Below are 27,862 nucleotides of genomic sequence, written 5' to 3'. Positions count from 1 at the left end.
AAGATAGGTAGTCACAAGCAAACAGCTAATACAGTTACTCTAACAGTTAAGGCAGCCCCAGGCTACACCCAAAAATGCACAATGTCTCCACAACAGGCTCTGACAGCCCCCCAGGTGACAGTCTGAGTGTCAGACATCTGCAGGTTGATTCTACTTTTGGTCATATGTTTCTGGCATAATGAAGGACCAGAAGGACAGTAACAGTCTGGCAACTGTGTTATAAGAGGACTGGTTGGAGAATCAGCGATGGTTACATTGGAAGGCAGAGGCCTTGAGGAAGACAAGAACACTGGCACTAGATGTGAGAAGGTTTGCCATGTGGAAGAACAGGCACTTTCCATGTGACTCCAGCGGACAGTGCTGGTATCAGAGAGTGGATTGTACACAGCCATAGAATTCACCTGCATGTGAGACAGATCCCACTCACAGTGTGAGCTATAAGGCAACAGAGCTGCTTCCTGGAGTGTGAGCTAAGAGCTCCCCATTCCTGCAGGAGTGGGAATGGAGGCTGTCCTTCCTATCGAGTCTCTGGCTCTTAGACATAACAGATATGGGAGAGGCCATGGTGTAAGGCCCACTACTAACGCTTACCTGTAAGATGTCTCTATTGTGAGATGCTCCTCCTGTGGCCAAAATCTTTGTCTTGGACACTGCAAGGGGAAAGAAAAAATAAAATAGCTATGCCAGTTCTCCCAAGGCAGAAAGGGCTGTTTTTGCAGAGTTCTTCAGCTACAGAGGGCTCATGATGGGCCAATGCCTCCCACTTATCACACAGGACTACGGGAGAGATCCAAAGCTGGCTCTGTGTGTGCAGGCCTGTCACATTCATTTGCTTGTAAGGTTGCTGCCCCACCCACCTTAACTGTCTTTAATACTTTTTTTGTTTTAAATATCTCAACAAAACAGGAGAAGGGAACTTCCTTAAATGATAGAAGTCATATATCCACAACTTATAACAAATGTCATTCTTAACAGAGATTTAGAAGCACTTTCTTTCAGACTGGTGTGTCAGCCAGATTCCAAAATGGCCTCCACATAATCCCTCCCTCCTGATATTCACACCTTCAAGCAGTCCCCCCTCACATTCAATAGGGCCGACTTGTATACCCAATAGAACCTTGTGTAAATGATGAAGTATGAAGTCCAAGACTAGATGATAAAAGACATTGAGGCTTCCATCTCACTCTGACACAGATCATGCTCTCTTGGATCACTCACTTTGGGGAAAGCTAAGTGCCACATCCTGAAGACACTCAAGCAGCCCTAGGGAGAGGTCTACATGGCAGGTGACTAAGGCCTCTTGCCAACAGCCACATGAGGGAGCCAGCCTGGAGGCAGATCCTCCAGCCTCAGTCAAGCCTTCAGATGACTGCAGCCCCAGATGACATTGTGACTGCAACCTCAGGAGATATCCTCAATCAGAATCACCCAACTATGCTGAAACCAAATTCTTGACCCAAAGAAACTGTATAAGAGAATAAACATTTATTACTGTTTTAAGCTGCTAAATTTTGAGATAATTTGTTACACGGCAATAGATAACTAATACAACTACAAACAAAACAAAGATTCACAGTATCCAGTCCACTGTTTAACACAGTATTAGATCTACCAGTCAATGCCATAAGATAACAAAAACAACTAAAATGTATAAGTATTGAAATAAAGGAAAAGAAAACTGTCATTTGCAGACAATAGTCCATCTACTTGGAAAAAATAAAGAATAAACAAACTAATAAAACTAACAAGAGTTTAATAAGTTTGCCAGATACAAAATCAACTTATAATAATCAATGGCATTTCTAATAATAATCAACTCTCAAATACGATAGAAAATATATAAATTAACTTTCACAACAGCAACTAGAAATGTAAGGTAGACTTACATGTAAGGGAATACCTTAACAAAGAATTCAAAAGTCTCTATTAAGAAAAAGTTGAAATTGTTGTTAAAGTACAAAAAAGAATATCTAAATAAATTAAAAGATATTCCATGGTCTCGAATGAATATGAATTAACATTATAAATATGTCAATCTTTTCCAATTAATGTATACATCCTATTCAACCTAAATAAAAATTCCAACTGGAATCTTTTAAGGAACTAGACCAATTTCTTATAAAATATTTATGGAAAAATGAAGACCTATAAACAGCTCAGACAATATTTTAAAAAGAAAAGCAAGGAGGGGATAATTGCTATACTACATATTAAAACATTATTATGGGCTGAAGTGTGTCTACCCTAAATTTATATGTGGAAGTCCTAAACCCCAGTATCTCAGAATGTGAGTGTATTTGAAGATAAAGACAGATATTACCTCTTTAGAGAGGTAATTAAGTTAAAAATGAAGTCATTAGGGGTGGGCCCTAATCTAGTATGACTGATGTCCTTATGAGAAGAGAAAATGAAGACACAGGGACACACAGGAGGAGACCATGTGGAGACACAGGAAGAAGGTGACCATCTACAAGCTAAGGAAAGAGGCCTAAGAAGAAATTAACCCTGCCGACACCTTGATCGCAGACTTTTAGCCTCCAGAACTGTGAGAAAATAAATTTCTGTTGCTTAAGCCACCCATTCTGTGGCACATTCTTATGGCAGCCCTAGCCAACTAATACTGACATACTACAAAGCCACAATAATACAACAGTTTTTCTGCCCCAAGAACAAGACCAATAAACCCATGAAGTAGAAACAGGAGTGTAGGTCAGGTGCCATGGTTCATGCCTGTAATCCCAGCACTTTGGGAGGCCAAGGCAGGTAGATCGCTTGAGCCCAGGACTTTGAGACCAGCCTGGGCAACATGGCAAGACCCTGTCTCTATAAAAAATATTTAAAAATTAGCCAGGCATGGTAGCACGTGTCTGTAGTCCTAGCTACTCGGGATGCTGAGGTGGGAGGAACCCAGGAGGTGGAGGTTGCAGTGAGCTGAGATCGCGCCGCTGCACTCCAGCCTGTGCGGCAAAGTGAGACCCTGTCTCCAAAAAAAGGAAAAAAAAAATGAAAGGGAGTACAGAGAAAGACCCATGTATATATAGGGACTAGATAAATGATAAAGGGGGTGCTACAAGTAATGGGGTAAAACAGACCACTTAGTAAACAGTGTTTGGAAAACTGGATCAACATGTGGAAAAAATCAAATTGGATCCCAAGTTACATCATTCGCAAAGACTTCAGATGGATCAAAGTCCTAAATGTGGAAGGTAAAATTGTAACATCAACAGGAGAAACATAAAACAGTACTTCTGTGATACTGGAGTAGGGGGAAAATCTCTTAAACAATACCTCAAAAGCATAAAATGGAAGATGAAAAATTGATGAATTTCATCAAAATTCTGTTAAATTGCTGACACTATAAATAAGCAACAGATAAATGAGAGATATCTGCAACACAAAAAACTGTCAAAAACCTAATATTCAAAGTATACAATAAAATCCTACAAATCAATAAGAGAAAGGTAGGAAATCAAATAGAAAAATGGAAAAGGATGTACATAGCCAATTCAGAGAAAGAAACCAGAGTTACAAAGAGCTGTTCAAAATCATTATTAATTGGCCAGGCACGGTGGCTCACGCCTGTAATCCCAGCACTTTGGGAGACCGAGGCGGGTGTATCACCTGAGGTCAGGAGTTTGAGATCAGCCTGGCCAACATGGTGAAATCCCATCTCTACTAAAAATACAAAATTAGCTGGGCATGGTGGTGTGCGCCTGTAATCCCAGTTATTTGGGAGGCTGAGGCAGGAGAATCACTTGAACCGGGAGGTGGAGGTTGCAGTGAGCCGAGATCGCGCCATTGCACTCCAGCCTGGGCAAAAAGAGCGAAACTCCATCTCAAAACAAAACAAAACAAAATCATTGTTAATTAAGAAAACACAAATTAAACTGACACTGAAATACCAGTTTGCACCCATCAGACTGGCAACAGATTTAAAGGTTGTTGCTGTTAAGTGTTGGTGGGGATATGGGAAAATAAGAACCCTCATAAACTGCTGCTGAGAGTACACAACTGACTTCATGACAGCAGGGGTCTCAAGACCCTTCCCTCCACTCCCTTACACTCAGCAGCAGAAGCAGCAGCAGTGTTTGTCCCCAAGCTGAAGTAAAGAAGTGCTCATTAGTGAAAGTGGGCTACTAGCTGGGGAGGGTACATGGGGGGACTGAGTGAAGAGGAACTTGAAATGACACTGAGCTCCCACAGCAGGCATGGAGACAAACATGGAAAGCAGCTCTACTCATCACAGAAAAAAGCTTGATTCCTCTTCCAACCAGAATAAAACCCTGCTTATTTTGGGTTGGATAATTCTTTTTGTGAGGGATCGTCCCGTATATTGTAGAATGTTTAGCAGAATCCCCAGAATGCTATGTCCTCACATGGCTGAAAAGCAGAAAATGGTGAACTCACTCCTGAAAGCACTTTTATAGTGGCATTAATACACAAGAGCCCTCATGACCTAAACACCTTCCATCAGGCCCATCTCCCAACACTGTCACATTGGGGATTAAGTTTTTAACATGTGAATTTGGGGAGACACAGTCAGGCCATAGCAAATGGATAAATGGTTGTATAATCATGTGATGGAATATCACAGTACAATGAAAATTAACAGCTAATAGCTATCTATGCACATTAACATGGATGAATTCATAAACATGACGTTGATCTAAAGCAGCAAATCACACCGCATGTAGTATAATTCCATGTATCATGAAGTTCAGAAAGGGCAAAAAGCCACAATGTATTTAAAGGAATGCATACACAGCTGGCAAAACCATAAAGAATTCCAGGGAAATGATAATACAAAAATCTGGATAGAAATGATCTCTGCTGGGATGAGGGGAAGATGAGGATACAGTGGAAGAGGAGCACAGCAAGATTCTAAGGTTCTAGTGTTCTATTTCTTCTTTTTTTGTTGTCGTTGTTTTTTTTTTTGAGATGAAGTCTCGCTCTGTCTCCCAGGCTGGAGTGCAATGGGGTGATCTTGGCTCACTGCAACCTCCGCCTCCTGGGTTCAAGTGATTCTCCCGCCTCAGCCTCCCGAGTAGGCTATAAGCCTGGCTAATTTTGTGTTTTCAGTAGAGACGGGGTTTCACCATGTTGGCCAAGCTGGTCTTGAACTCCTGACCTCAAGCGATCCGCCTGTATCGGCCTCCCAAAGTGCTGGGATTACAGGTGTAAGTGACTGTGCCTGGCTGATGTTCCATTTCTTAACCCGAGTGCTGATCATCAGATGTTTGATTAATATGTTTTATAACTTGCTGTAAGATACATATACTCTACTGTATACATGATATTTTTCACAATAAACTGACTGAGCATAGTGGCTTATGCCTACTAATCCTAGCACTTCAGTAGGCCAAGGCAGGAGGAGGATTGCTTGAGCTCAGGAATTTGAGACCAACCTGGATAACAAAGTAAGATCCTGTCCCTACAAAAAATACAAAAATTAGCTGGGAACGGTGATGCATGCCTGTGGTCCCAGCTACTCGGGAGGTTGAAGTGGGAGGATTGCTTGAGCCCAGGAATTCAAGGCTGCAATGAGCCGTGATCACACCACTGTACTCCAGCCTGGGTGTATTCCTGCCTGACAAAGCTAGACTTTGTCTCCAAAAAATATAATAGGCTGGGCACAGTGGCTCATACCTGTAATCCCAACAGTTTGGGAGGCCGAGACAGGAAGACCACCTGAGGTCAGGAGTTCGAGACCAGCCTGGCCAATATGGTGAAACCCCGTCTCTACTAAAAATACAAAAATTAGCCAGGTGTGGTGGTGGGCACCTGTAATCCCAGCTACTCAGGAGACTGAGGTAGGAGAATTGTTTAAACCCAGGAGGCAGAGGTTGCAGTGAGCCAAGAATGCACCATTGCACTCCAGCCTGGGCCACAGAGCAAGTGAAACTCCATTTTAGAATAAATAAATAAAAATAAATAGTAAAATAATAGTAAACCTTAATCTAATAAAAGACATATAGTTCCACTTCCAGCTAAGATGATGATGGTCAAGAAAGAACACATTTGTGCTGTAACAATGACAGAGTGGAATAAACAACAACAACCAGAGCATCATATTTTTGTTTGAAGCTATCAAAAAATTATAAATTCAAGAAGTCTAAATAAAATAAATTCCAGAATGAGATGAGCCCTTAAGTGCTGATTCATACCTGCAGCATGGGAGACATGAAGAAGTAAGACTCTACAGGCAGATAAACTTTGCTAGAAAAGAAAAACAACTACATTTGGGCTGGTATGGAGGACCGAAATCTGGAAGAGTCTCCAATATAGAGCTAGTCCTCCCTACCCACCAAATGTCTCCAATGAACTACTATGGAAGCAGTGATGTGGAAGTGGGGGAAGAGCTAGAAAACAGAGAAAGAGCTCTGTAATCTCAGTGGTTAGGTCCCAAAGACTTGATGGAGGGAGGGGCCTGATCCTGCTGATCCTGATCCCAAGACACTGCAACTACTGGTGAACTAAAACTAACTAGTACTGATCCAACCCCTGATTAAACAAAAAAAAACCACCACCTCACCTGCACTTCCTGATAGAAGGGCAAGCCTTTTCTGCAGGTAAACATTAGCTATTTATTTAACAACTGCATGTGAATCTACAATTATCTCAAAAGTAAAAGGTTTAAAAATTAGCCACTTTAGTCAACACTGTACTTTTAAACACAACATACAGCATTCAAACAAAATTAAATAGCATTTTAAGAAGCAGGAAATGGCAGTAAAATAGTAAATAAAAGCAGACTCTGAGATGAATTAGCAGATAGGAGCTTTATAATAATTATAAAGATGATATAAAGTCAGAGGAAGAGATGGACAAAATGGTTAAAATATCAAAAATTTCAGCAGAGACATAAGAAAGTATAAGAGAATGAAATGGAAATTCTAGAAATAGAAAAAATATAATATCCAAAATGAATTTGTTAGATGGACTTAATAGCAGACTGTCTACAGCAGAAACATGAATAAAAAGAGGTGTGATAGAAATTGTCCATCTGAAGTCCGGGCGCAGTGGCTCATGCCTGTAATCCCAGCACTTTGGGAGGCTGAGGCAGGCGGATCACCTGAGGTCAGGAGTTCAAGACCAGCCTGCCTAACATGGTGAAACCCCATCTCTACTAAAAATACAAAAAATTAGCCAGATGTGGTGGCGCTTGCCTGTAGTCCCAGCAACTTAGGAGGCTGAGGCAGGAGAAGCGCTTGAGCCCAGCAGGTGGAGGTCGGAGTGAGCCGAGATCATGCCACTGCACTCCAGCCTGGGCAACAGAGCAAGACTCTGTCTCAAAAAAACAAAACATAACAAAACAAAACAAAAAATGAACTTGTCCAACTGAAGCAGGGAGAGAGAAAAAAAAAAAAAGAATAGAAAATCAAAGTCCTATGGGACAACAGCAGATGTGTAACTGAAGTCCAGAGGAAAGGAAAGAGAGAATAGGGAAAAATAAATATTTGAAGAAATAATGGCTGAGAATTTTCCAAAATTGATGGAAGACATTAACCCACAGATCCAAGAAGCTCAGTGAATCACAAAGGGGATACATACAAAATAATAATTAAAAAACCCTTACTTAGGTATATCATAATCAAACTGCTGAAAATCAAAGATTAATAGAAAAATCTTAAATCAGCCAGAGAAGAAAACCCCATTACATTCAGGAGAATAACATTAAGAATGACAGTTAATTTCTTATCTGAAACATTAGAAGTCAAGAAAACAATGAAATGACATTTTCAAAGTGCTGAAAGTAAAAAGTGCCAACCTAGAATTCCACAACAGAAAACATTATTTTAATATGAAGTAAAATAAATACATTTTCAGACAAAGTAAAACTTAAGAGAATCCACTTTTTATAGATGTTCTACATTCCTTCCTGAAGCTCTGACTTTCCATCTGGTATGATTTTCCCTTTAGCCCGGAAGACATCCTTTAGTCATTCCTGTAGTGCAAGCATGTTCGTAAAAAATTCAAGCGTATAATATTAGTGCAAACCAGACTTTTCAAATTAAGGATTTCAATTTAAAAATCAATTAAAAAGTGTATACCTTAAAAAGCCAACAGAGGAGATAAAATGGAATACTAGACTTTGCTCAGTTAATCCAAAAATAAGACAGGAAAATAATATGAAAGAAAAAAGAACATATAGAACAAAAGAAAAGAAAAAGCAAAATTGATATGTAATCCATTTTGTAAATGGATGATTAAAAAAATAAAAAATAAATGGATAGATTCAATTAAATCCAATCATTTCAATAATTACATTAAATGTAAATGGACCCTTCCCTTTAAAAATATTTATTGCCTGCCTACCTTCCTACCTTTCTTTTTTCTTCTTCCTTCTCTAAAAAGCCATTAAATAGGCAAACAGAAGTGGCTCAAGGGCCGCACGTAAATACATAACCAGAGTGGGGCAGATTCAAGAGGCTGCTGGAGAGAGGACACAGAGACAACACAGGTAAGGGTAAGCAGAGAAGCCAAAACGGGGCTTGCATGTCAAGGAGGCAGCAATCTGGAGGAGTCAGAAGAATCAACTTTGTCACTGTTAGGATAAGATACAAATATGGGAAGGAAGAAAGCCAGAATGAACCCCATGGTGTTGGACTGGAAGTGGAGTGTATAGGGTTGAACTCATGTTTTTCAACACATGGAGAAGTAGACAGACAGACAAATAGAAAGGTAACGTGTGCATTGATACAGACTTATATATATATTTGGATATATACATATATATCCTAATATTTCCCAGCTCAGCCCACTGAAAGGGGTTGTTATATATCCTAACATATTCCCAGCTCAGCCCACTGAAAGGGGCTGGGAACAGCATCATCCCAGTAGCAATGAGCATCCAGAGAGAGCATCCAAACATCTCTCCCACTCAGAGAAGTCAGGGCCCCTTGGATAAATGGAAGATTACAGGGCTGATCCAAGGAAAAAACAAGATGAGCCTGAAACTTTTTTAAACTAGAAGCTATGGAAATGCTCAAGGAATGATGGAAGATATGTCAAAAGGACGAGGGGCCAGTTTGAAGGACCACTCATTGATGCAGAAAAAGATGAAAATTACTATCTTTTTAGAAATGAAAGATATGTAAATAAAGTTAACATGTAGCATTCTGAAATGCATAAATTAGAAGTTAATACAGGATGGGAATAAATGAGCTAAAATTTCAACTTAAAAATACAGAAAAAAAAATTCATAAAGTAGAAGGAAGGCATTTAAAAAGATAAAATTAGAAATTAATAAAAGGGAGCACAAAAAAAATTAACATTGCTTAATAAAATATACCAACCTTTAGCTAACATGCTCAAGGGAAAAAAAATACACAAACAAGAATGAACTAGGGACAAGGGTATAGGGCATAGAATGAGATGGTGAAAGTGGAGATTACAATCCCAGCATTTTGGAGTCCAAGATGAGTGGATCACTTGAGGTCAAGAGTTTGAGACCAGCCTAGGCAACATGGCGAAACCCCATCTCTACAAAAATACAAAAATTAGCCAGGTGGTATGGCGCGCACCTGTAATCCCAGCTACTCAGGTGGCTGAGGTGCAAGAATCGCTTGAACCCGGGAGGCGAAGGTTGCAGTGAGCTGAGATTGTACCACTGCACTTCAGCCTGGGTGACAGTGAGACTCTGTCTCAAAACAAGAACAAAAACAAAAACAAAACAAAACAAGAAATAATCTTAATGTCCTTCAACTAGGGCTATAAAATAATTTATCAGACCTCATGCCAGTCATTAGAAAACAAAAAGGTAGACCTGTACATACTGTTATGGAAAGCAAGTCTCAGAATAACACATAGAATGTAATAGCATTTCTGTTAAATATATACACACACACACGTATCAGGTTGAACCATATGCAATTGCCATTTTTGTAAATCAAAACTTCTTCAATATTGGCAATTCCGTATGATTCAATCTAACACAGGAAGGAAGTCACAGTCTGGAAGGAAGGAAAGGAGTCTGGGAGGCATATGAAGGGGGCATTTGCTTCTTATTCCATATTTGTGTTTTGCATGAATCTTTTATGATAAAAAGACATCCATTCGTTATGTATTTTAAAACAAATAGTTGTTTTTAAGACCTGCTGCTTTCCATCCAGCCCCTTGGCTCTGTCCAGGAGAAGACATTCAGCTCCCACCTCTCAGCTTCTCCCATCTTCATCGCTGGCTGTGAAGACAGTGTCTGGGAAGAGAGAAGGACTGCCATCCTCCTGGGGAAATAACTCAAGCTATGGAAGATGCTCTAGTGTGATTCCACGTTGGAAAACCAAGAACAATGGCCAGGCACGGTGGCTCACACTTGCAATCCCAGCACTTTGGGAGGCCGAGGCAGGTGGATAATTTGAGGTCAGAAGTTCGAGACCAGCCTGGCCAACACGGTGAAACCCCGTCTCTACTAAAAATACAAAACTAGCTGGGCATAGTGGTGTGCACCTGTAGTCCCAGTTACTCAGGAGACTGAGGCAGGAGGATCACTTGAACCCGGGAGGCGGAGGTTGTAGTGAGCCGAGATCGCACTACTGCACTCCAGTCTGGGCAACAGGAGTGAAACCCTGTCTCCAAAAAAACAAAACAAAACAAAGAAAACAAACAAACAAAAAAAACAAGAACATCCTCAGTGCCCAAATGCAGGAAAAGTAACCTGGCCATCATACGCAGCACCACAAAGATGACTTCTGAGAAACTTTGGTTCTTGTATACACCCTTTGCATATAAGGTACAAAGGAACAAACTATGGCTGTATGGAAATAAGCTCATAAAGGAGACTGGGAGAAAATGTCCCTAAATGATACCAGTGGTTGGAGAGAGGGGATGGGATTATGAGTCATTTTCCTTTATTTTTTTGAGACATGGTCTCGCTCTGTCGCCCAGGCTAGAGTGAAGTGGTGCAATCACAGCTCATTGCAGCCTTGACCTCCCAGGCTCCAGCGATCCCCCCGGCCTCCTGCCACCCCTGCCACCCCACCCCCAGTAGCTGGGACCACAAGCACATGCCACTATACCGGGATATTTATAATTATTATTATTTGTAAAGATATGGTCTCTTTGTTGCCAGTCTCAAACTCCTGGGCTCAAGTGATCCTCCCGCCTCCACCTCCCAAAGTGCTGGGATTACAGGTGTGAGCACCAGGCCCATTTTCTTTATTTTTCAAACTTGCTATTACAAGGTTTGACTGTTTTTACAATCAACCTAAACAACATGAAACACACTGAAATATAAACTGAAAACTATGGCTTATTAGCCCTGCCCAGCTGGTTTCTATCATGTCTGATGGTGTCTATAAACATCAAGAGGGCGATTGTTCCTTAAAAAAAGCAGGTTCAGCCAGTGGTTGAGAATCCAGCGTCTGGAGCCAGACTGGCTTGGTTCAGATCCCAGCTGTGCCAGCCCTGACCAAGTTATTTAACCACTGCAAGATTTGGTTTCCTCGGTTGTGAAGTGGGAATCATATCAGTACCTACTTCAGAGGTACTGTTGTTAATAAAGATTAATTGCTAAGGAACTGGGCCAGGCACACACTCAGTGCCCAACAAATGCTGGCAGCTGTTAGTATCACAATAATCATTTTTATTCAAAGTGCCTCTTTATTCCCCTTAGACACTATTAAAGCCAAATGAGATGATGTCTGGGCAAGAACGAAAGAGCTGGCCAGTCCACACAGCAGCCTGGAGAATGAGTCCTCACGTGCGTGCAACCTCTGTTGGTTCCAAGTATGTCTATTTAAGTGATCACTCAGCAGAGCGGCAAGACAGGTCTGATTCTGCATTTAAGCTTGCTAAGAGGATAAGTAACTCTATGCTGTTTTGCACAAGAAATGCCTTAGAGGCTGGGAATAATGCCACAATCCCATCAGCTCCTCCTGAGCCCATGGGGGCCTTCTGCCCTAACTGCTTCTCCCTGTATGCTGGGCTGTTCCATTCCCTGGGGTTCTCTTCTGACAGCCGGAGGACCCCTGCCAGGCACTCCACCAACTCCAGCACCAACCCTGCCCTGCTCACCCAGTCTCATTTTCAGGGAACTTGGAAGTCTTTGCAGACCTTTGGGAAACGTCTTTTTACACTTAGGGTGGTGGGATGAGGGCAATCGGAATGCTCATGGTGGTCATTTTACACATGTTAAAATCTTGTATTGACCTAGAACACACATCCTGAAAAATGCACACATCATAAGCCTATAATCTTCATAAATTTTTACAAACTAAACACACCCATGGAACATGAAACAGAACATTGACAGCACCCCACAGGCCCCTTCTGAAAGGTAACTACTAATTAACCCGACTTCCAACAATAGTAAATAGTTTTGTCTGCTTTTTTTATTTTTTTTGAGACAGGGTCTCATGGCTCACTGCAGCCTCAACCTCCTAGGCTTAAGCGATCCTCCCACCTCAGTCTCCTGAGTAGCTGGGACTACAGGCATGTGCCACCACGCCTGGCTAATTTTCGTATTTTTTGTAGAGAAGGGGTTTCACCATTATCGGGGAACCTGCCCCAATAATCATGTAGGTTCTTTTCCATTTTTCCTAAGCATCGGCTGGCTTGAAAAATAAAGGGACAGAGTACAAAAGAGAGAAATTTTAAAGCTGGGTGTCTGGGGGAGACATCCCACGTTGGTAGGATCTGTGATGCCCCACAAGCCACAAAAACCAGCAAGTTTTTATTAGGGATTTTCAAAAGGGGAGGGAGTGTGCAAATAGGTGTCGGTGATAGACATCAAGTACTTAACAGGATAATAGAATATCACAAGGCAAGTGGAGGCAGGGTGAGATCACAGGACCACAGGACCGAGGCGAAATTAAAATTGCTAATGAAGTTTCGGGCACCATTGTCATTGATAACATTTTATCAGGAGACAGGGTTTTGAGATCAACCAGTCTGACCAAAATTTATTAGGTGGGAATTTTCTCTTCCTAATAAGCCTGGGAGCGCTATGGGAGACTGGAGTTTATTTCATCTCTGCAGCCTCGACCATAAGAGACAGGCTACGCCCAGGGGGGCCAGTTCAGAGACCTACCCGCAGGTGCACATTCTCTTTTTCAGGGATGTTCCATGCTGAGAAAAAGAATTCAGCGATATCTTTCCCATTTGCTTTTGAAGGAAGAGAAATATGGTTCTGTTCTACCCAGCTCACCAGCAGTCAGAGTTTAAGGTTATCTCTATTATTCCCTGGACAATTGCTGTTATCCTGTTCTTTTTTCAAGGTGCCCACACTTCACATTGCTCAAACACACATGCTGTACAATTTGTGCAGTTAATGCAATTATTACAGGGTCCTGAGGCGATATATCCTCCTCAGCTGACAGGATCAAGAGATTAAAGTAAAGACAGGCATAGGAAATCACAAGGGTATTGATTGGGGAAGTAATAAGTGTCCATGAAATCTTTACTATTTATGTTTAGAGACTACAGTAAAGACAGGCATAAGAAATTATAAAAGTATTAATTTGGGAAACTAATAAATGTCCATGAAATCTTCACAATCCACATTCTTCTGCCATGGCTTCAGCCAGTCCCTCTGTTTGGGGTCCCTGACTTCCCGCAACACACCATGTTGCCCAGTCTGGTCTCGAACTCCTTGACTCAAGCAATCCACCTGCCTCGGCCTCCCAAAATGCGGAGATTACAGGTGTGAGCCACTGTGCCTGGCCTGTAGTGCCATCTGCTTTTGAATTTGATGTACAGAGACCCCTGCCATATGTATGTCCGTGTTTGGCCTCTTTTGCTCAGTGTTACATTTGGTAAGATTCACCCATTTTGGTAAGATTCATTGTGTATCACTGAGGTTGGTTCATTTTCATTTGTGTGTAGTATCCAGTTGTACAAATGCACCACAATGCATTTTTTCTGTCTACTATTAATGGGCACTGGGCCACTTCCACTGTGGGGCTATTCAGCATAGTACTGCAATGAATGTTCTCCTGTACATATTTAGTAAACACATGCACAAATTCCTGTTGTGCCTTTACTTAGAAATGAGATTGCTGGGTAGGCGTATATTCAGCTTTAGCAGATGCTGTCTAACAGGTTTTCTAAGAGGTTTCCCTAATGGGTATTTTTATAGTATCCTTTTACTCAGTTGATTCAAAGGTATAAAATATATATTACATAGAACTTGGATTGTCCATAAAGTATCATAGGAAGGCCCTCAAGCAAAGCAGCTTCACTATCTTCTCTAGTGACAACAGCTATAGCCCAGAGAGACAAATACATCTTAGAAACCTGGACTCTATAGGTGGCCAGTCCAACCTCCTTACAGACCCTTAGACCATTCCAACGCCACCTGTAAGGGGAACTCACTGACATCCTAATGCTGATTATTCTACAGCTCAAGTTCTCAGAAATCCCTTTCTCCTCCTTTTGCCTCCCCCGGCCCTGGGTCTGCCCTCTCCATGCCAGTTGCTATGGTTTGAATATGTGTCCCCTCCAAAACTCATGTTGAAGCTTTATCTCCAACATGACATATTGAAAGATGGGACCTTTAAGGAGATTGGGTCATGAGGGCTTTATGAGTGGATTAATCCATTCATGGGTTAACAAATTAACAGGTTAATTGATTAACGGGTTATCGTGGGAACGGGACTGGTGGCTTTCTGAGAAGAGGAAAGGAGACCTGAGCCAGCACACTCAGCTCCCTCACCATGTGATGCCCTCTGCCTCCTCAGGACTCTGCAGAGAGCCCTACTAGCAAGCAGGCCCTCATCAGATATGGCCCCTCAACCTTGGACTTCTCAGCCTCTATAATTGTAAGAAATAAATTTCTTTTCCTTATAAATTACCCAGGAACAGGTATTCTGTTATAGGCAACAGAAAATGAACTAAGACATCAGTCTTCTGAGTTTTGACAGTGGTACTACATCCCCCACTTCCCTGTCCAAGCTGAAAGACCCAGACTATGTCCCACAGGCAATGGGACCTGGCCAGGCTAGAAGGCCAAGATCCATTCATGTCCCCAGACCTCGCACTGCCTATGTCTTTGCAGTCCAGAGCTCAGGAGAGCTCATCTGCAGCTTGGAGCTTAGGGTTTCAGAAAGACCATTCCCAAGTCTTACAGATCCTGGCCAAAAGGTCAGGCTATTGTGGACACAGCTGAGAAGCAGGAACAACCTGTCTGCTATTCTATGCTTGCCTACAAGTGCCAATTGACACTTTCTCACCCCATCCCCGAGGTCAGGCTCCACCTCCCTCCTGCACAAGTCCCCCTGTAAGAAAACTTTAGTAGATATTGCCCCACTAGCCCTGGCCCCTGGGAGTGAGCTGGCCCTGAGCCCCCACCCCAGGACACATGCTGCCAGTGGCTCACTTACTGACTCGATAGCCCAGGCCTTCTGCGTGAATCCTCTTGGCCATGAATTGTCCTTCAATTAGTGCTCGAACCTCCACATCCCCAGGGAATGCTGCAACCTGTCTCCGGGAAAAGGTGGGCACAGAGTAAGGAACTCTCATTGTCCATTCGTGTGTGTATGTGTGTGTCTGTGTGTGATCTTTTTAAACAACAGCCCAGATTTGAAACTCATAGCTGGGCTCTTTAACCACTATCTTTGCCTGTCACACACACTCACACAAACACACTACTCAAGCACACAAGCTCACAGCCTCACATGCATGTCACTTTGAAGAGTCAAGAGACATTACAGAACTTAGTCTCAGGCAGCTGAGAGTTCAAGTTCTGTCTACCATTCAGCTCTGCAATCTTCAATAAGTTACATTAGTCTTGCTATCATTCTTTTTCTTAACAAAACGGAGGTAATAGTGGCGCCCGTTTTTTAGGGTTGTTGCAATGATCAGATTAGACAACAGAGCCTGGAAAATGCAGTACATACTAGATAAGTGAGAGCCACGAGCTTACGCTGAGATCCCACCCCTGTGGCATGTCCTTCAAGCTAGCACTGATGGGCATCAACCCCAGGCTCACTCCTGCTTCTCTGGCACCTGAGACCAATGCTAGAACCTGCCGCCATCCCCCTCATAAACAGCTACACTCTAACCTTACTGACCTTCTTCTAGTTCCCAAGCTGCTCCCTCTGCCTGAAAGTCTATCCTACTCTTTCCATGGTGAGATCCTGAGTACTTTCAGGTCTCAACCTAAAGGCCACCTTCTCAGAGAGGCCCAGGCCTGATCACCCCACCCAGGGTAAGTCTCCAACCCACCCACCAGCTGCTTTCCTTTGCAGCACTCTGTTCTTCTGCCACCTAGCCTTAGCACCTGCTGCATTCATGTACGTGCTCATTCAGTCGTCTACTGTCCCTCTCCCTCCTAGACAGCAGGCTCTGGAGAGCAAGGGCCACCAATGTTTTGTTCTCCTTTGTGTCCCCGGTGCCTGGCACCAATCATACATATCTGCTGGTTGAATGAATGAATGAAGAACACTACTTTCTCCTTGACAAATCTAGGATTGATATGCATGAAAGAGAACAGGCATAGCTTCTCACTCTAACAAAAGAAACCAAACTGATCCTCCATCAGAAGATTGAGATGAACTTCCTACTTTATACAAAGCTTTCCATTCATAATCCAACATGTAGTGCCATCATCTGCCACTGAATCCAACACCAACTCTGACAGTTACAGTTTCCAGACAGAGTGTCTTACATAAACCCCCCATTTACTGGGGTCAGAAACATCTCTCAGGTACAACCCAAAATGTGGTGATGACTCTCCAGTGACTCTCTAGCAGCAATGTCAATTTTGAGGAGCAAGAACCAACTAAATCCTTCCCGAGAAAGGTCACATTGTGGAGGAGAAAGAAAACAGCAGCTTCAGAGCCAGAGAGGAATGGGTTTGAGCCCCCTCCACCATCTATGACCTTGTGACTCTGGGCAGATTATTTAGCCTGAGCCTCCGAGTCTCAACCTCTCCATCTAGAAAGAGGAACAATAGTGCCTATTGCTTTGAAAAGTAAATGATAGCCGGACATGGTGGCTCAAACCTGTAATCCCAGCATTTTGGGAGGGGGCGTATCACTTGAGGTTAGGAGTTCGAGACCAGCCTGGCCAACATGGAGAAACCCCTGTCTACTAAAAATACAAAAATCAGCCAGGCGTGGTGGCTTGCATCTGTAATCCCAGCTACTCAGGAGGCTGAGGCAGGAGGATCGTTTGAACCCGCGAGGTGGGGGTTGCAGTGAGCCAAGATCATCCCGCTGCACTCAAGTCTGGGCAACAGAGTGAGACTCCATCTCAAAAAATTAAAAAAAAAAAAAAAGAAAGAAAAGTAAATGAGGAAGGTATAGAAAACCATGAGCACAATGCCTGGCACCAAATGGGCTCAATAAATGTTAGTACCTCCTGGGCTCAGCAGCTCTTTCAACCAGGAGGAAATTCATGATCTCAAGATCCATGGGTTCCTGATGGGTATAGGATAAAACTCGCCAAGGAAATAAGTTCTGTGATACACAATGACAGTGTTAGCATTTGTTAAATAGGAAGAGAACTCTCAGGTTTTCTGCATGCCTCCCTGAGGGAAAGGACCGTGTCTGTCTTAGGTCCTGCAGATTCCCCAGGATCTAGAATGCACCCTGGCACACCACAAGTGTGTATGATATTAATGGATGAGTGAATGAATGAAGTCCCTAAAAGTAACATAATTTGATAGGCAATTGTTAAATTTTACACTCACAAATGGAGCCAATGTAACTCCAACACCAACAGCACATGTACCTTGTGGTTTTCTGTGTTAAACCTATGACGTCCAATAATTTCAGGGGTGATCTCCATTACATCAAAATAAAAACCTGAAATAAAACCAGGAAGAGATCAGCCATCATTAGTCAAGAAACAAAAGATCAGCTTCTTAACAGACTTAGAACAGGACAAAATGACCCCATATCCCTGGGTCCCCTGGCTCTTTCATCCCCCAGATGAGACCTGTGAATATTCTCAGTTCCTTCTCTCCAACAGGATAGAAGGGAACCAGGGAGCCCTGAGCTAGCTTTTCTCAAAGACAACTCTTCCTGCTCTCACTTGGCAGCCTGGAATAGGAAGCAGCTGCCCAGCCAATCCTAAAATACCAACACAGGTTTGACCAAGGGAGGCACAGACCCTCCCTGCTCAGGCCTGCCCAGACACTGGGCACTTTTCCTTGTGCCTGGGGCAGAGGCTGTGAACGGGGATGCACCAGGGTAGAGGCTGCCCTCTCTGATGCTGTCACCAGGGGCTTGGTGGGGACAGAAGACATAGCTATGGCCTGATGTTCTGCTCAGAGCAGAAGCCAAGGACAGCCTTACAGCCCCACCCTCGCTCAGAACACAGGGTTCCACACCAGCTTGTAGGATGTGTGGAATAGAAGTGCAGACAGACAGGACTCCCCTGGACTTCTCCACGGCCCTCCTCTCCCCCAGCTCATGGGGCCCCAGGCCCTGCCCCTCCAGCCGGCAGCTGCTGACCCTTCACAGGCCTGGGCATCACCAACTGGCCTACCCAGGTTTCCACCGTTGCCCATCTCTGTGGACTGCAGTGCCTTAGAGAAATCGCTCCAGGAACGGGACACAGACTCGTCACGGATCTTCTCTCTCATGAGGGAGCCATTTTTAAAGCTGCAGAAGAGGGCATAGCTCTGAGGGAGGGAGCCGGTGCTTGCTGACTGGACCCATGAGTTTCAGTGAAGAGACTCAGGCAGAGGAACTGCAGGTCAGGCTGGACCACGACCCCTAGTCAGTGCACAGCAGGCTTTGAAACTTAGGTATCAGAGGCTCTTCCTCAGATTCAGGCCCCTGAATGTCCCTGGGAGGTGCCGGAAACGCCCTTGTCTTGGGCTATTTACACAGGAGGCTGACACAGAGGAGCCCCAGGTAGAGACAGGGAGCTTGGGTTTCTGCACATTCTACCATGGGCACAATGAGGCAGGGAGGGCTAGATTAACTAGCCACATTCTCTAATGGTTCTTAGGGCTTAGGAGCTCAGAAACCATTTCCCTCAGGAGCTTTGGACAGGTCTCCAAAGGCCTGTGGTCAGAGCACAGAGCATGTCCCTTCCACGAGAGCCGTCGGGAGGCAGGATGTCCTTCCCGCCATTTGCTGAGGGTCCACCACATGCCAGACAGGTCACAGTAACAATGTGAGGTAAATGCTCTTACCCTCTCCATCTCATGAGGAAAGTGTGGCTCAGACATGCCACACTACAGAGTTTGCCCAAGGTCACACAGGATATAGCTGGTGAGGATAGAATTTGAACCTGGGCTTGAAGGACACAGGGTCTTGGGTTATTCCCCACCCAGCTCTGCTGTCAGCAAGAGCTGGTGAGTCCTTGGGGGTCTCAGTTGCCCAGCAGAGCCTGGGAAAGTGGAGGGAGTCATTCCAGAGCTAGTGGAATGACTTGGGGTCCTCAAGATGGTGCCAGACCTGCCCACACCTCCTCACCCAGGGAATGGTGCCAACCAACACCCAAGCTCACCACAGGAGTGCCATGTAGTGCTGGGAGTCAACCGGGTTGCAGAAGATGTGGCCTTCCAGGGCAGGCATGGGCTCTTGGAGCCAGAGAAACAGGGTGTCACTGGTGCCCAGGCTGACCTGAGGAGAGATAGGCAGAGGTGGGCACCTTGGGCTTTGCCCACACATGCTGCCCTCTGCCAGCGACGCGCTGTACTCCACCCACCTTAACCCTGTCACTTCACTCATGCTGCAGACCTCAGATGCAAGGCCACTTTCTAAGAGCCACTTCTGACCCTCCCATACCAGATGAGCCAGGAGTTAGCTCCCCAGATGCAGATCTCATGGATCTTTTGTGCTGATTTCCCACAACTGCATCTAAATAATGGTTTGGGTGATGGCTGGTTCCCCACATGACTTTCCCACTAGAAGTAGGAATGTCTGGGTTATGTCTTCCTTATTCATCTGCGCTGCTCACAGCCCTTTGGCCCCACATCTGACCCTCTGCCACTGCATGCACTAAGACTGGCCACTGTGAAGCAGGCAGGGGTCCTGCCCATCTAGCAAAGAACAATGACTTTCTGAGAAAGATGTGCGCCCCCATCCCCTCCCTCCACTGTCTTTTGGAACCGGCAGACACTCTGATAAGTAGCAGAGATCCTGCTGGGACCCAGACCCTGGGACCCTGGGATCTGGGTCCCAGCAGCATCTCTGCTACTTATCAGAGTGTGGGTGTGAGTGTGGAAACAGAAAGAGCCTATGGGTGTGGGAAGTCGCCTTACCGCAATGTCACCTTCCTCCAGTCTCATGCCTGCCAGCGACGCTGAGAATGGGAGGGGAGCTTCTGGTTAGCTGGCGGCCACATGGGAACCACAAAGCAAACCACAGGGCTCTCCAGGCAGGCGCAGAGCCCCCACCTCCAACCCCCACCCACACCCTAGGGTGGAGGCAGGAGCAGGGGAGCTGAGCGCTCAGGAGGCCCTAAGAGGAGAAGGTCATAGGGGTTACGGGGTGAAGTCTCTGTTAGCAGGGCCGCTGATTTGAGCTGTGAAGTCTCTTCCCTGAAGGGGTCCAAACATCCCTCCACTGTCAGGCACTTCCGAGAGTGCAGAGAATCAAGGAGGCCAAGACAAGACACCAAGGATATACAGCAAAGAAAGACAAAGGCAGTAATGGAAAAGAAGGGGGTGAGGTTATGTTCACTCTCTGTGCCCTGCCTCAGACACAAAGCCCACAACAGCAATCTTTTTTTTTTTTTTAAGAGATATATAGGTGGAGTCTCACTCTGTCACCCAGGCTGGAGTGCAGTGGCATGATCATAGCTCACGGCAGCCTAGAACTCCGGGATCACACAATCCTCCCACCTCAGCCTCCCAAGTAGCTAAGACTACAGGTGCACACTACCACACCTGGCTCACAACAGCAATCTTTATCTGCCTTGATTGTTGAAGGGCCCCAGCGCTGAAGGAAGGCCTGGCACATAATAGGCACTCACTAAATGCTGAGTGAATCAACATGTGAATAAAGGTGAAATGGGAGTGAGGAACAGGTGCACTCAAACACTGCCACTGAGGTTCAATCAGCAGTGTGTGTGTCAGAAGCCTTGGATCTAGGAATCCCACCTTTGAGAACTTATCCTATAACAACAAAGAGACGAGACCGAATGTGCATCTCAACATCGTTTGCACTGCCCAAACACTGAAGCAACACCACCCTCCATCCATCAGGGACCAGTGAAATAAATGCTGGGACAACTGAGCTCTAGACAACTGTTAAAATGAGAAAGATACTGCCCAGGTTGATTAAAAGAAACAATGCTTATTTATGAGCACAGAAAGAAGACTGAAAGGACAGAAATTAATCTTTCTGATTAAGGTTAAAATTAACCTTTCTAGTTACTGTTAAATGTAACCCTAATCTGGTGGATCATTAGAAAAAGACTTACTTTTCCTGGGGTGGGGGTGAGGTTGAGGGGTAGTAGTTAGGGTGTTATTCAGTGTAGCCCACCTGGCCTTCCTTCAGAGATCCAAGGGCCCCTCCAGGAGTGGCTTCAGGGCTACCCAGAGGAGAGGAGGAGGAAGAGAAGAGGCTAGGGAAGGAGACGAGGTGTCTGGACGAGAAACAAGTCATTGCTGCAGATCAGATGACAGGGCAGAGACTTAAAACCATGTCCTAGAGGAAGGGTTGGAGGAATTGAGCTATTCATCTTAAAACAGAAAAGACAGGTTAGGGATGGGGTGGGCACGACTGCCTTCCATAATCATTGGGCAGTTATCATCCAGAGAGAGCAGACTGACCAGCTCCTGAGGGCAGAGTCGGAGCTAAGATGGGGCAGGTACAAGGAGTCAGATCGCAGGGTGGGAGTGGTGAGGAATGACCACAGAAGGCTTCACCAAGAGGCTGGACTGGAATTCTCAAACATCCAGCATGGGTGGGGGTGGTGAGGAATGACCACAGAAGGTTTCACCAAGAGGCTGGACTGGAATTCTCAAACATCCAGTATGGACCCAGTCAGGCTCACTGGAGAGTGAAACTCCCCGAGATACTCACCTGGGTTGTCCCCAGTGAAGGCCACCACTTTGCATCCTGGAGGAAATCCGTAGCGCTGGACGTAGTAGGAAGAAATGGCTCCCTGAGGGACGGGGATAAAGCAAAGGTGCTCTGTTGAGGTAAATCCTGCCTGCCCAGCACAGCCACCTACCCTTCAGGCCACGAAAATGCTACAGTCTCCAGGTCACCAGAGCTGAAGGAATCTTTTGCAGAGCCTGGAGTCACATCACTTCCTGTCACAAACTGGGCGTGTCCCTCCTGTTCACAAATCGCCAGAGAAGTCCAGTGCAGGTTTGGAAACCACGAGCATGAGGTCATTTCAAAAACTGCTGATCTTGAGATTTAAGGTAGAGAGAACAAACCAACCCCTAACCTGTGCTTGCTTTATAAGCTCCAAATTCTGGATATAGCATTAAAAAAAAAAAGGTAACAGGACACCAGTAAGCAAACTCATGGGAGCAGATAATGCCTCACACACTCGCTCTATCACCCCAGTGACTGGATTAACAATAATTGGACGTGAACGTGCAGAGAGCAATGTTCTAAGGAAAGTAATCCAAAAAAGACAGAGTGCAGGGAGGGCTATCTGAGCACTACCTGCAAAAAGAGGGATGACGAAAAACACGCGTCTTGCGTGGTTCCCCCACATGTGACACCTATGTGACAAATGAAAATGCCTTTTCAGAGTCAGTTCTTTCCCGATCCTCAAGCTGCTTGTCTGCACAGGCTCCTTCTTGGAGGCATGTGTTCTCGCATAAGGCAAACAAAGCCTGCTCTGAATTTCACATCCAACTAAAAGCCATGTGTGGATTACCAGTCCCGGTGGCTTGGCTGTTTTCTGTCTGCCCTTTCTCTGCCTTTCTGACCTGCGTCAGAAAGCGGGTCAGAAAGCTGTGCTGTCAGCTTCCACAGGGCCACATGGCTCTTCCTTCAGCTCCATGCACTGGCCTCATGGCATACTTTGGATGCTGATGGTTTGGCTTTGACATTCTGCCTCATGGTGGCAGAGGCTGTTTTCAGCATGTCAGTGTGAATCATACAAGAAAAACGGCCGAGCACGGTGGTTCACACCTGTAATTCCAGCACTTTGGGAGACTGAGGCAAAATTGCCCAATCTAAGCAACATAGTGAGACCCTGTCACTACCAAAATAAAAAAAAATTAGGCCGGGTGCAGTGGCTCACGCCTGTAATCCCAGCACTTTGGAAGGCCGAGGCGGGCAGATCACGAGGTCAGGAGATCGAGACCATCCTGGCTAACACGGTGAAACCCCGTCTCTACTAAAAATATAAAAAAATTAGCCAGGCGTGGTGGTGGGCACCTGTAGTCCCAGCTACTCGGGAAGCTGAGGCAGGAGAATGGCGTGAACCCAGGAGGCGGAGCTTGCAGTGAGCCGAGATTGCGCCACTGCACTCCAGCCTGGGTGACAAAAGCGAGACTCTGTCTCAAAAAAAAAAAAATTAGCTGTGCATGGTGGAGCAAGCCTGTGGTCCCAGCTACTCAGGAAGCTGAGGCAGCAGGATCACTTGAGCCCAGGAGTTGGTGGCTGCAGTAGCTATGATCATGCCACTGCACTCCAACTTGGGTGACAAGGTGAGACTCTGTCTCTGAAAAGAAAACAAAAGTGCTTCTGTGGCTGAGACTCCCAATGCGAAGTCCTCACAGCAGCCCCTCCTCCACATGGCCCAAGATTCCCAGTTACACGACTCCCTCCAGGCCTCAGGGTGCCCTTGTCCCTTCTTCACACCAGCACTCTGTCCCACCCAGAGTTCCTTCTGGTTGTTCTGGCTCTGTGGTAAGCATTTCCCACCAAAGGGCCCCAGGGGCGGCACCCAGATCTTTTTCTCTCTCTCTCTACTCCACTGTCCCCACAAGACAATGGAGAACAGGGCTGGCCAAGTAGAACACCCCAGGGCATTCACAGCCAGTGTCCACTGCAAATGGGTGGGGCCGCTGTGATGGGTAAATGTTTTTCCCATTACCTGTGGGACCAGGCACTATTTTTTAAGTGCTTTAAAAGTATTAACTCATCTAATTTGCACAACAGCCCTGTAAGATGAATAGCATCATTCCCCTTGTTCCAGATGAGGAAACCAAGTCACAAAGCTGATAGAACCAGAATTCAGTCCCATGCTGTCCAGTGCCAGGGCCTGTGCTGTGCCAGCCCCGCTGGTATTTCTATTTTCCCCAAGGCTGCCTCCTTCAAGCTTCATCAGTAGTCCCTAGAATTTCAGCACTCTGTGCACTTTTTCTTTAGCTATGCAATCACCTGCCATTTTTATCCCTATTCTAATAAATTTCTAGTGGAATTTTCCAAAGTCCCACTGACCATAAGGCATGTACCTGAGCACCTACTGTGTGCAAGGCACTGATCCAGACACTGACTTACATCTTAGGCTAAACTGAAGACCCTGCATGTGTATGCCTGTGGGCGAGTGAACAAATAAGGGTGTGTGCAGTGTGTGTGTGTGTGTGTGTGTGTGTGCTACAGTGCTTCCCTGGTAGCTGCCAGCTCTTAAATGAGCCACATCACCAGAAAGGAGACCTACCACAACTGAGCATGATGGCACTGGTGGGCCAAGCTTCTCCTCTAAATGAGGTGCACAGGCACCAAGGCAAGTCTGGGACCAGACTTTATCCTGTATCTGCAACAAATTCATTCCAGAACCTGAGGAAGGAAGGAAACAAACAACAGACAATCTTGAAAATGGACCTTTTGTGAAAATGCACAAATCTGGCACAGAGCAGATAATTCTCTTGCCGCAACTTGTACCTGGAGCTCTTTCTTCATGGAAGGTATATATGCTTGTGTTGTCCTAGAACCAGAGAACCAGAGACAAGAGGGGCCCTTGGAAACACACGGCACCACACCTCCTCCAAATATTCCTCATCAACTCGAACACTACAGTTAGCTTGGAAATCTGCTGCTCAAAGACCTCCCAGGGGGCCTGGAACTAGCAGCAACACACTGACCAGGAACCACTCTCCACGTCCCTTAGGTTTCCAGGTCAGCCCCCAGGGATTTCTCAATCTCATCTAACTTTTCAAGGAAAGGTCTCAGAGTCCTCTAAACTTCCTTCTGGTCACTGAGATCAACCTACTAGCTCTTTCCTAAAACATCCTCCTTCTCCCAAGGCTTCCCTGAGGATGGGAAAGGACAGGGAACCCAGAGCATGGGTGGAGAGACCTCCTCCTCCACTGGGCCAAGGTGGAGGCAGACAGAGGTGGGCTGGGATGCTGATGGTGTCACCTGCCCAGGTGAAATGAGGAGGTGACATCTCAGGTGAGTGAAGGGGGGCAGAGTGGAGGGCCCAGCTGTGGCTAAGGAACGTAAACCTCTGGAATGCCCCCCAGAACAGCTGCTGCGGTTATCAGCTCTGTGGCAGGTGTGCAGAACGGGTGGACATGCAGGCTACTCCAAGTTGACTGTTCTGCTTGTCTGAGTTCTACAGAACTAGCTGTAGGGAACCCTGTTTCCTCCTCCAGATTGTGAGGGAAGCTTAACAGCACTCCTTAGTCACTCTGTCTCCTGAAACCAGAATAAAGCCTGGCATACAACAGCCCTCGAAAACTTCCCATGAACTCCCACGAGGCTCAGAGCATCCCAGGCTCCATTCTGAAGCCATATCCACGGCTCTGGGCTCCTGCCCTGCATTCTCTACCCCCATTCTGTCCACACTCTTCTCACACTTAGGCTCATCCAAGAGTTCCTGCAGCAACCTCCTCCCAGCTTTCCCTCCTCACTGGCATCAACTGCAATTTAGTTTTTTCAGGGTTTTGATTCTAGAAGCTCACAAATCTCATGAGTTCACCAAATGTGAAACAAAAACTTTAATAGCTCCTTGCAGGAGCCAGGCTCCATGATCGTCCCTACTGATCCCCACCTCCTGGTGTTCACCCCTTGTGAGGTTCTCCCCAACATTATACTGGGTCAACCGTACCTAGTGTGTGACCAGTAAGATGAGACAAAAGTGATGGCACATCACTTCAAGATTAGGGTATAAAAGACTCCTCAGCTTCTGCTTGGCCTCTGTCTCCTCCCTCCCTCTCTGCAGTGTCACTAACAGCCACATGTGAGGAACTGAGGCCTCTTGCCCGTAGTCATGTGCATGATGCTGGAAATGGATCCTCCAGCCCCAGTCAACCCTTCAGATGACTGCAGCCCCGGCTGCCAGCTTGACTGCCACCTTGTGGGAGATCCCGAACCAGTACCTCCCAGCTAAGCTGCCCCCGCATTCCTGACTCTCAGACACTAGGTGAGAAAATAAACATGGTGGTCTTCAGCTGCTAAGTGTTGGGGTCATTTGTTATGTGGTAAAAGATAATGAATACACTTCCTTCCTGGCAACAGATGACAGGGCTACAAGACTGGCACCCACTCGGGGTAGGTGGGGCTCCCACTGTTTGCACACCCACATGCCACATGCACACTGCCCAGGCACCCACCCCATACCCCGAGGCTCACCATCACTGTAGTCAATAGGGGAGTAAGAGCCAAGGAACAGGGAAGCAGCAAAGCTACTGACCAAAGAAATTCTCTGTAAAGGAAAGAAACAGTGAGAGGTGCCTCACTTCCACATACCCTACGCTACTGAATGCTTCTGACACACACACAGCATGAAAAAAAATTGGAGAGGGAAGTGGAAACTTTGAACAAAAGGCCCAAGTAATGGTGGAGACTGTGTATCTCAGATAGGAGCAGCTGGAATACCATGAGCAGACTCCTCGGGAGAGCATTCATTCTCTACAGTTTCTGATGGGCCATAAAACTGCCAAGTTCAAAAGAGACAAAAACCAAAAGCCCTATGAGAAAGGGCTTAGGGAAGCTGCATTTCCATCCGGAATCCACATGCTGGGGAATGTGTGCCCTGATTTCCTTCCTCTATTTCCTTGGCATTTCCTTCTGGTTACAAGGGAAGTGGATGTGTGGCCTCAGAACTAACCAGGACACTCTCAGGGCTTCAGGAAAGCTGGCTCCTCAGAAGCCACAGACTCTGAGCACTAGCCAGAGAAATAGATGATGGATTTTCAATGCCACCCTAAGGGTCTGTACTTCCACATGAGAATCATGGGCCTTTGGAACTGTGGAGAGAATGTTATCACCTCCTGTCCTCTGTCAGGCAAACTTCATTCCACACACAGAATTTAGGGAGGGTTTTCACCCCTCCACCCAAAGCCTACATTAATGGCTAATGCTGCAGAATAATCTGGAACCTCAAATCATTAAATAATAAACCACATGTTAATTTCTAAGATTAAAAAGGTGCTTTGGTTTAATGTGAGCTGATCGTTTCCTTATCACAAGATGAAAATCACTAGCCAGGGCGTGGGGCTGTTTCTCAGGCAGCAACAAGTGCTGGCTTCAGCAACTGTGGAGCCAGGAATGAACCTGGGTTCCTGTGACAGAGGCTCTGGCTGAAGGGCCACAGCTGGGGACACAAATGCCCAGTCCTATACATTTCCAAAGAAAACACTGACTCTATGCCAATCATGTGCCTGGTAGCCCTCCTGCGTTAACCACATAGGAAAGTGAGCAGACACAGCCTGCTCAGACACCCAGATCTTCCATTCAGGTGGTCTCAGGAACACGTCAGTCCCCAGTGCTCCCACCTGGACCCTCACCCTCACCCTTCTGGTCAGGAGAACCCCTGACTTCTCTTTCCCACATTCCATTCTTCCCCTTCTCTTTGGAAATGTCCTGACAATGAGAAAAAAGCAAATCAAATATATCATTTGTTAATGTCTGCTTATCAATGTTTTCAGTCACTGCGCGTAAGATGTATCTATTCTAACATATTATGAAAAGAATTCAACTGTGACTTTCAATCAAACAGGAACATTTAACCAACCTCCGTATGTGAGTAGGCCTCGGGGTTCTGCTGGTAAATTTTTGCAATTTGGTTTCCTGTAAAACGCTGGAAAAGGAATATAAATTCT

At 45.5% G+C, this 27,862-nt stretch overlaps 1 protein-coding gene across 6 annotated transcripts in view; it reads right to left on the bottom strand.

The window, feature by feature from the left end:
* XYLB (xylulokinase) overlaps nucleotides 1-27,862 on the bottom strand; it is a 105,614-nt gene that overhangs the window by 57,726 nt on the left and 20,026 nt on the right. For 5 of the 6 annotated variants that reach the window (XM_009445187.4, XM_016940725.4, XM_016940724.4 and 2 more), the window contains 10 exons: nucleotides 27,775-27,840; nucleotides 26,391-26,463; nucleotides 24,475-24,593; nucleotides 21,927-22,008; nucleotides 20,159-20,199; nucleotides 19,402-19,517; nucleotides 18,430-18,545; nucleotides 17,671-17,744; nucleotides 15,318-15,414; nucleotides 592-650 (listed from right to left, as the gene is read on the bottom strand). In XM_009445187.4, the coding sequence (XP_009443462.1) occupies nucleotides 592-650; nucleotides 15,318-15,414; nucleotides 17,671-17,744; nucleotides 18,430-18,545; nucleotides 19,402-19,517; nucleotides 20,159-20,199; nucleotides 21,927-22,008; nucleotides 24,475-24,593; nucleotides 26,391-26,463; nucleotides 27,775-27,840 (843 nt within the window). The remainder of the gene's footprint in view (nucleotides 1-591; nucleotides 651-15,317; nucleotides 15,415-17,670; nucleotides 17,745-18,429; nucleotides 18,546-19,401; nucleotides 19,518-20,158; nucleotides 20,200-21,926; nucleotides 22,009-24,474; nucleotides 24,594-26,390; nucleotides 26,464-27,774; nucleotides 27,841-27,862) is intronic. The other variant, XM_024355410.3, reaches the window with a different exon arrangement.

The sequence above is a fragment of the Pan troglodytes genome, chromosome 2 (assembly GCF_028858775.2).
Source record: "Pan troglodytes isolate AG18354 chromosome 2, NHGRI_mPanTro3-v2.0_pri, whole genome shotgun sequence".
In the NCBI taxonomy this organism is placed as follows: domain Eukaryota; kingdom Metazoa; phylum Chordata; class Mammalia; order Primates; family Hominidae; genus Pan; species Pan troglodytes.
This window is presented reverse-complemented; position numbering and strand designations above follow the sequence as displayed.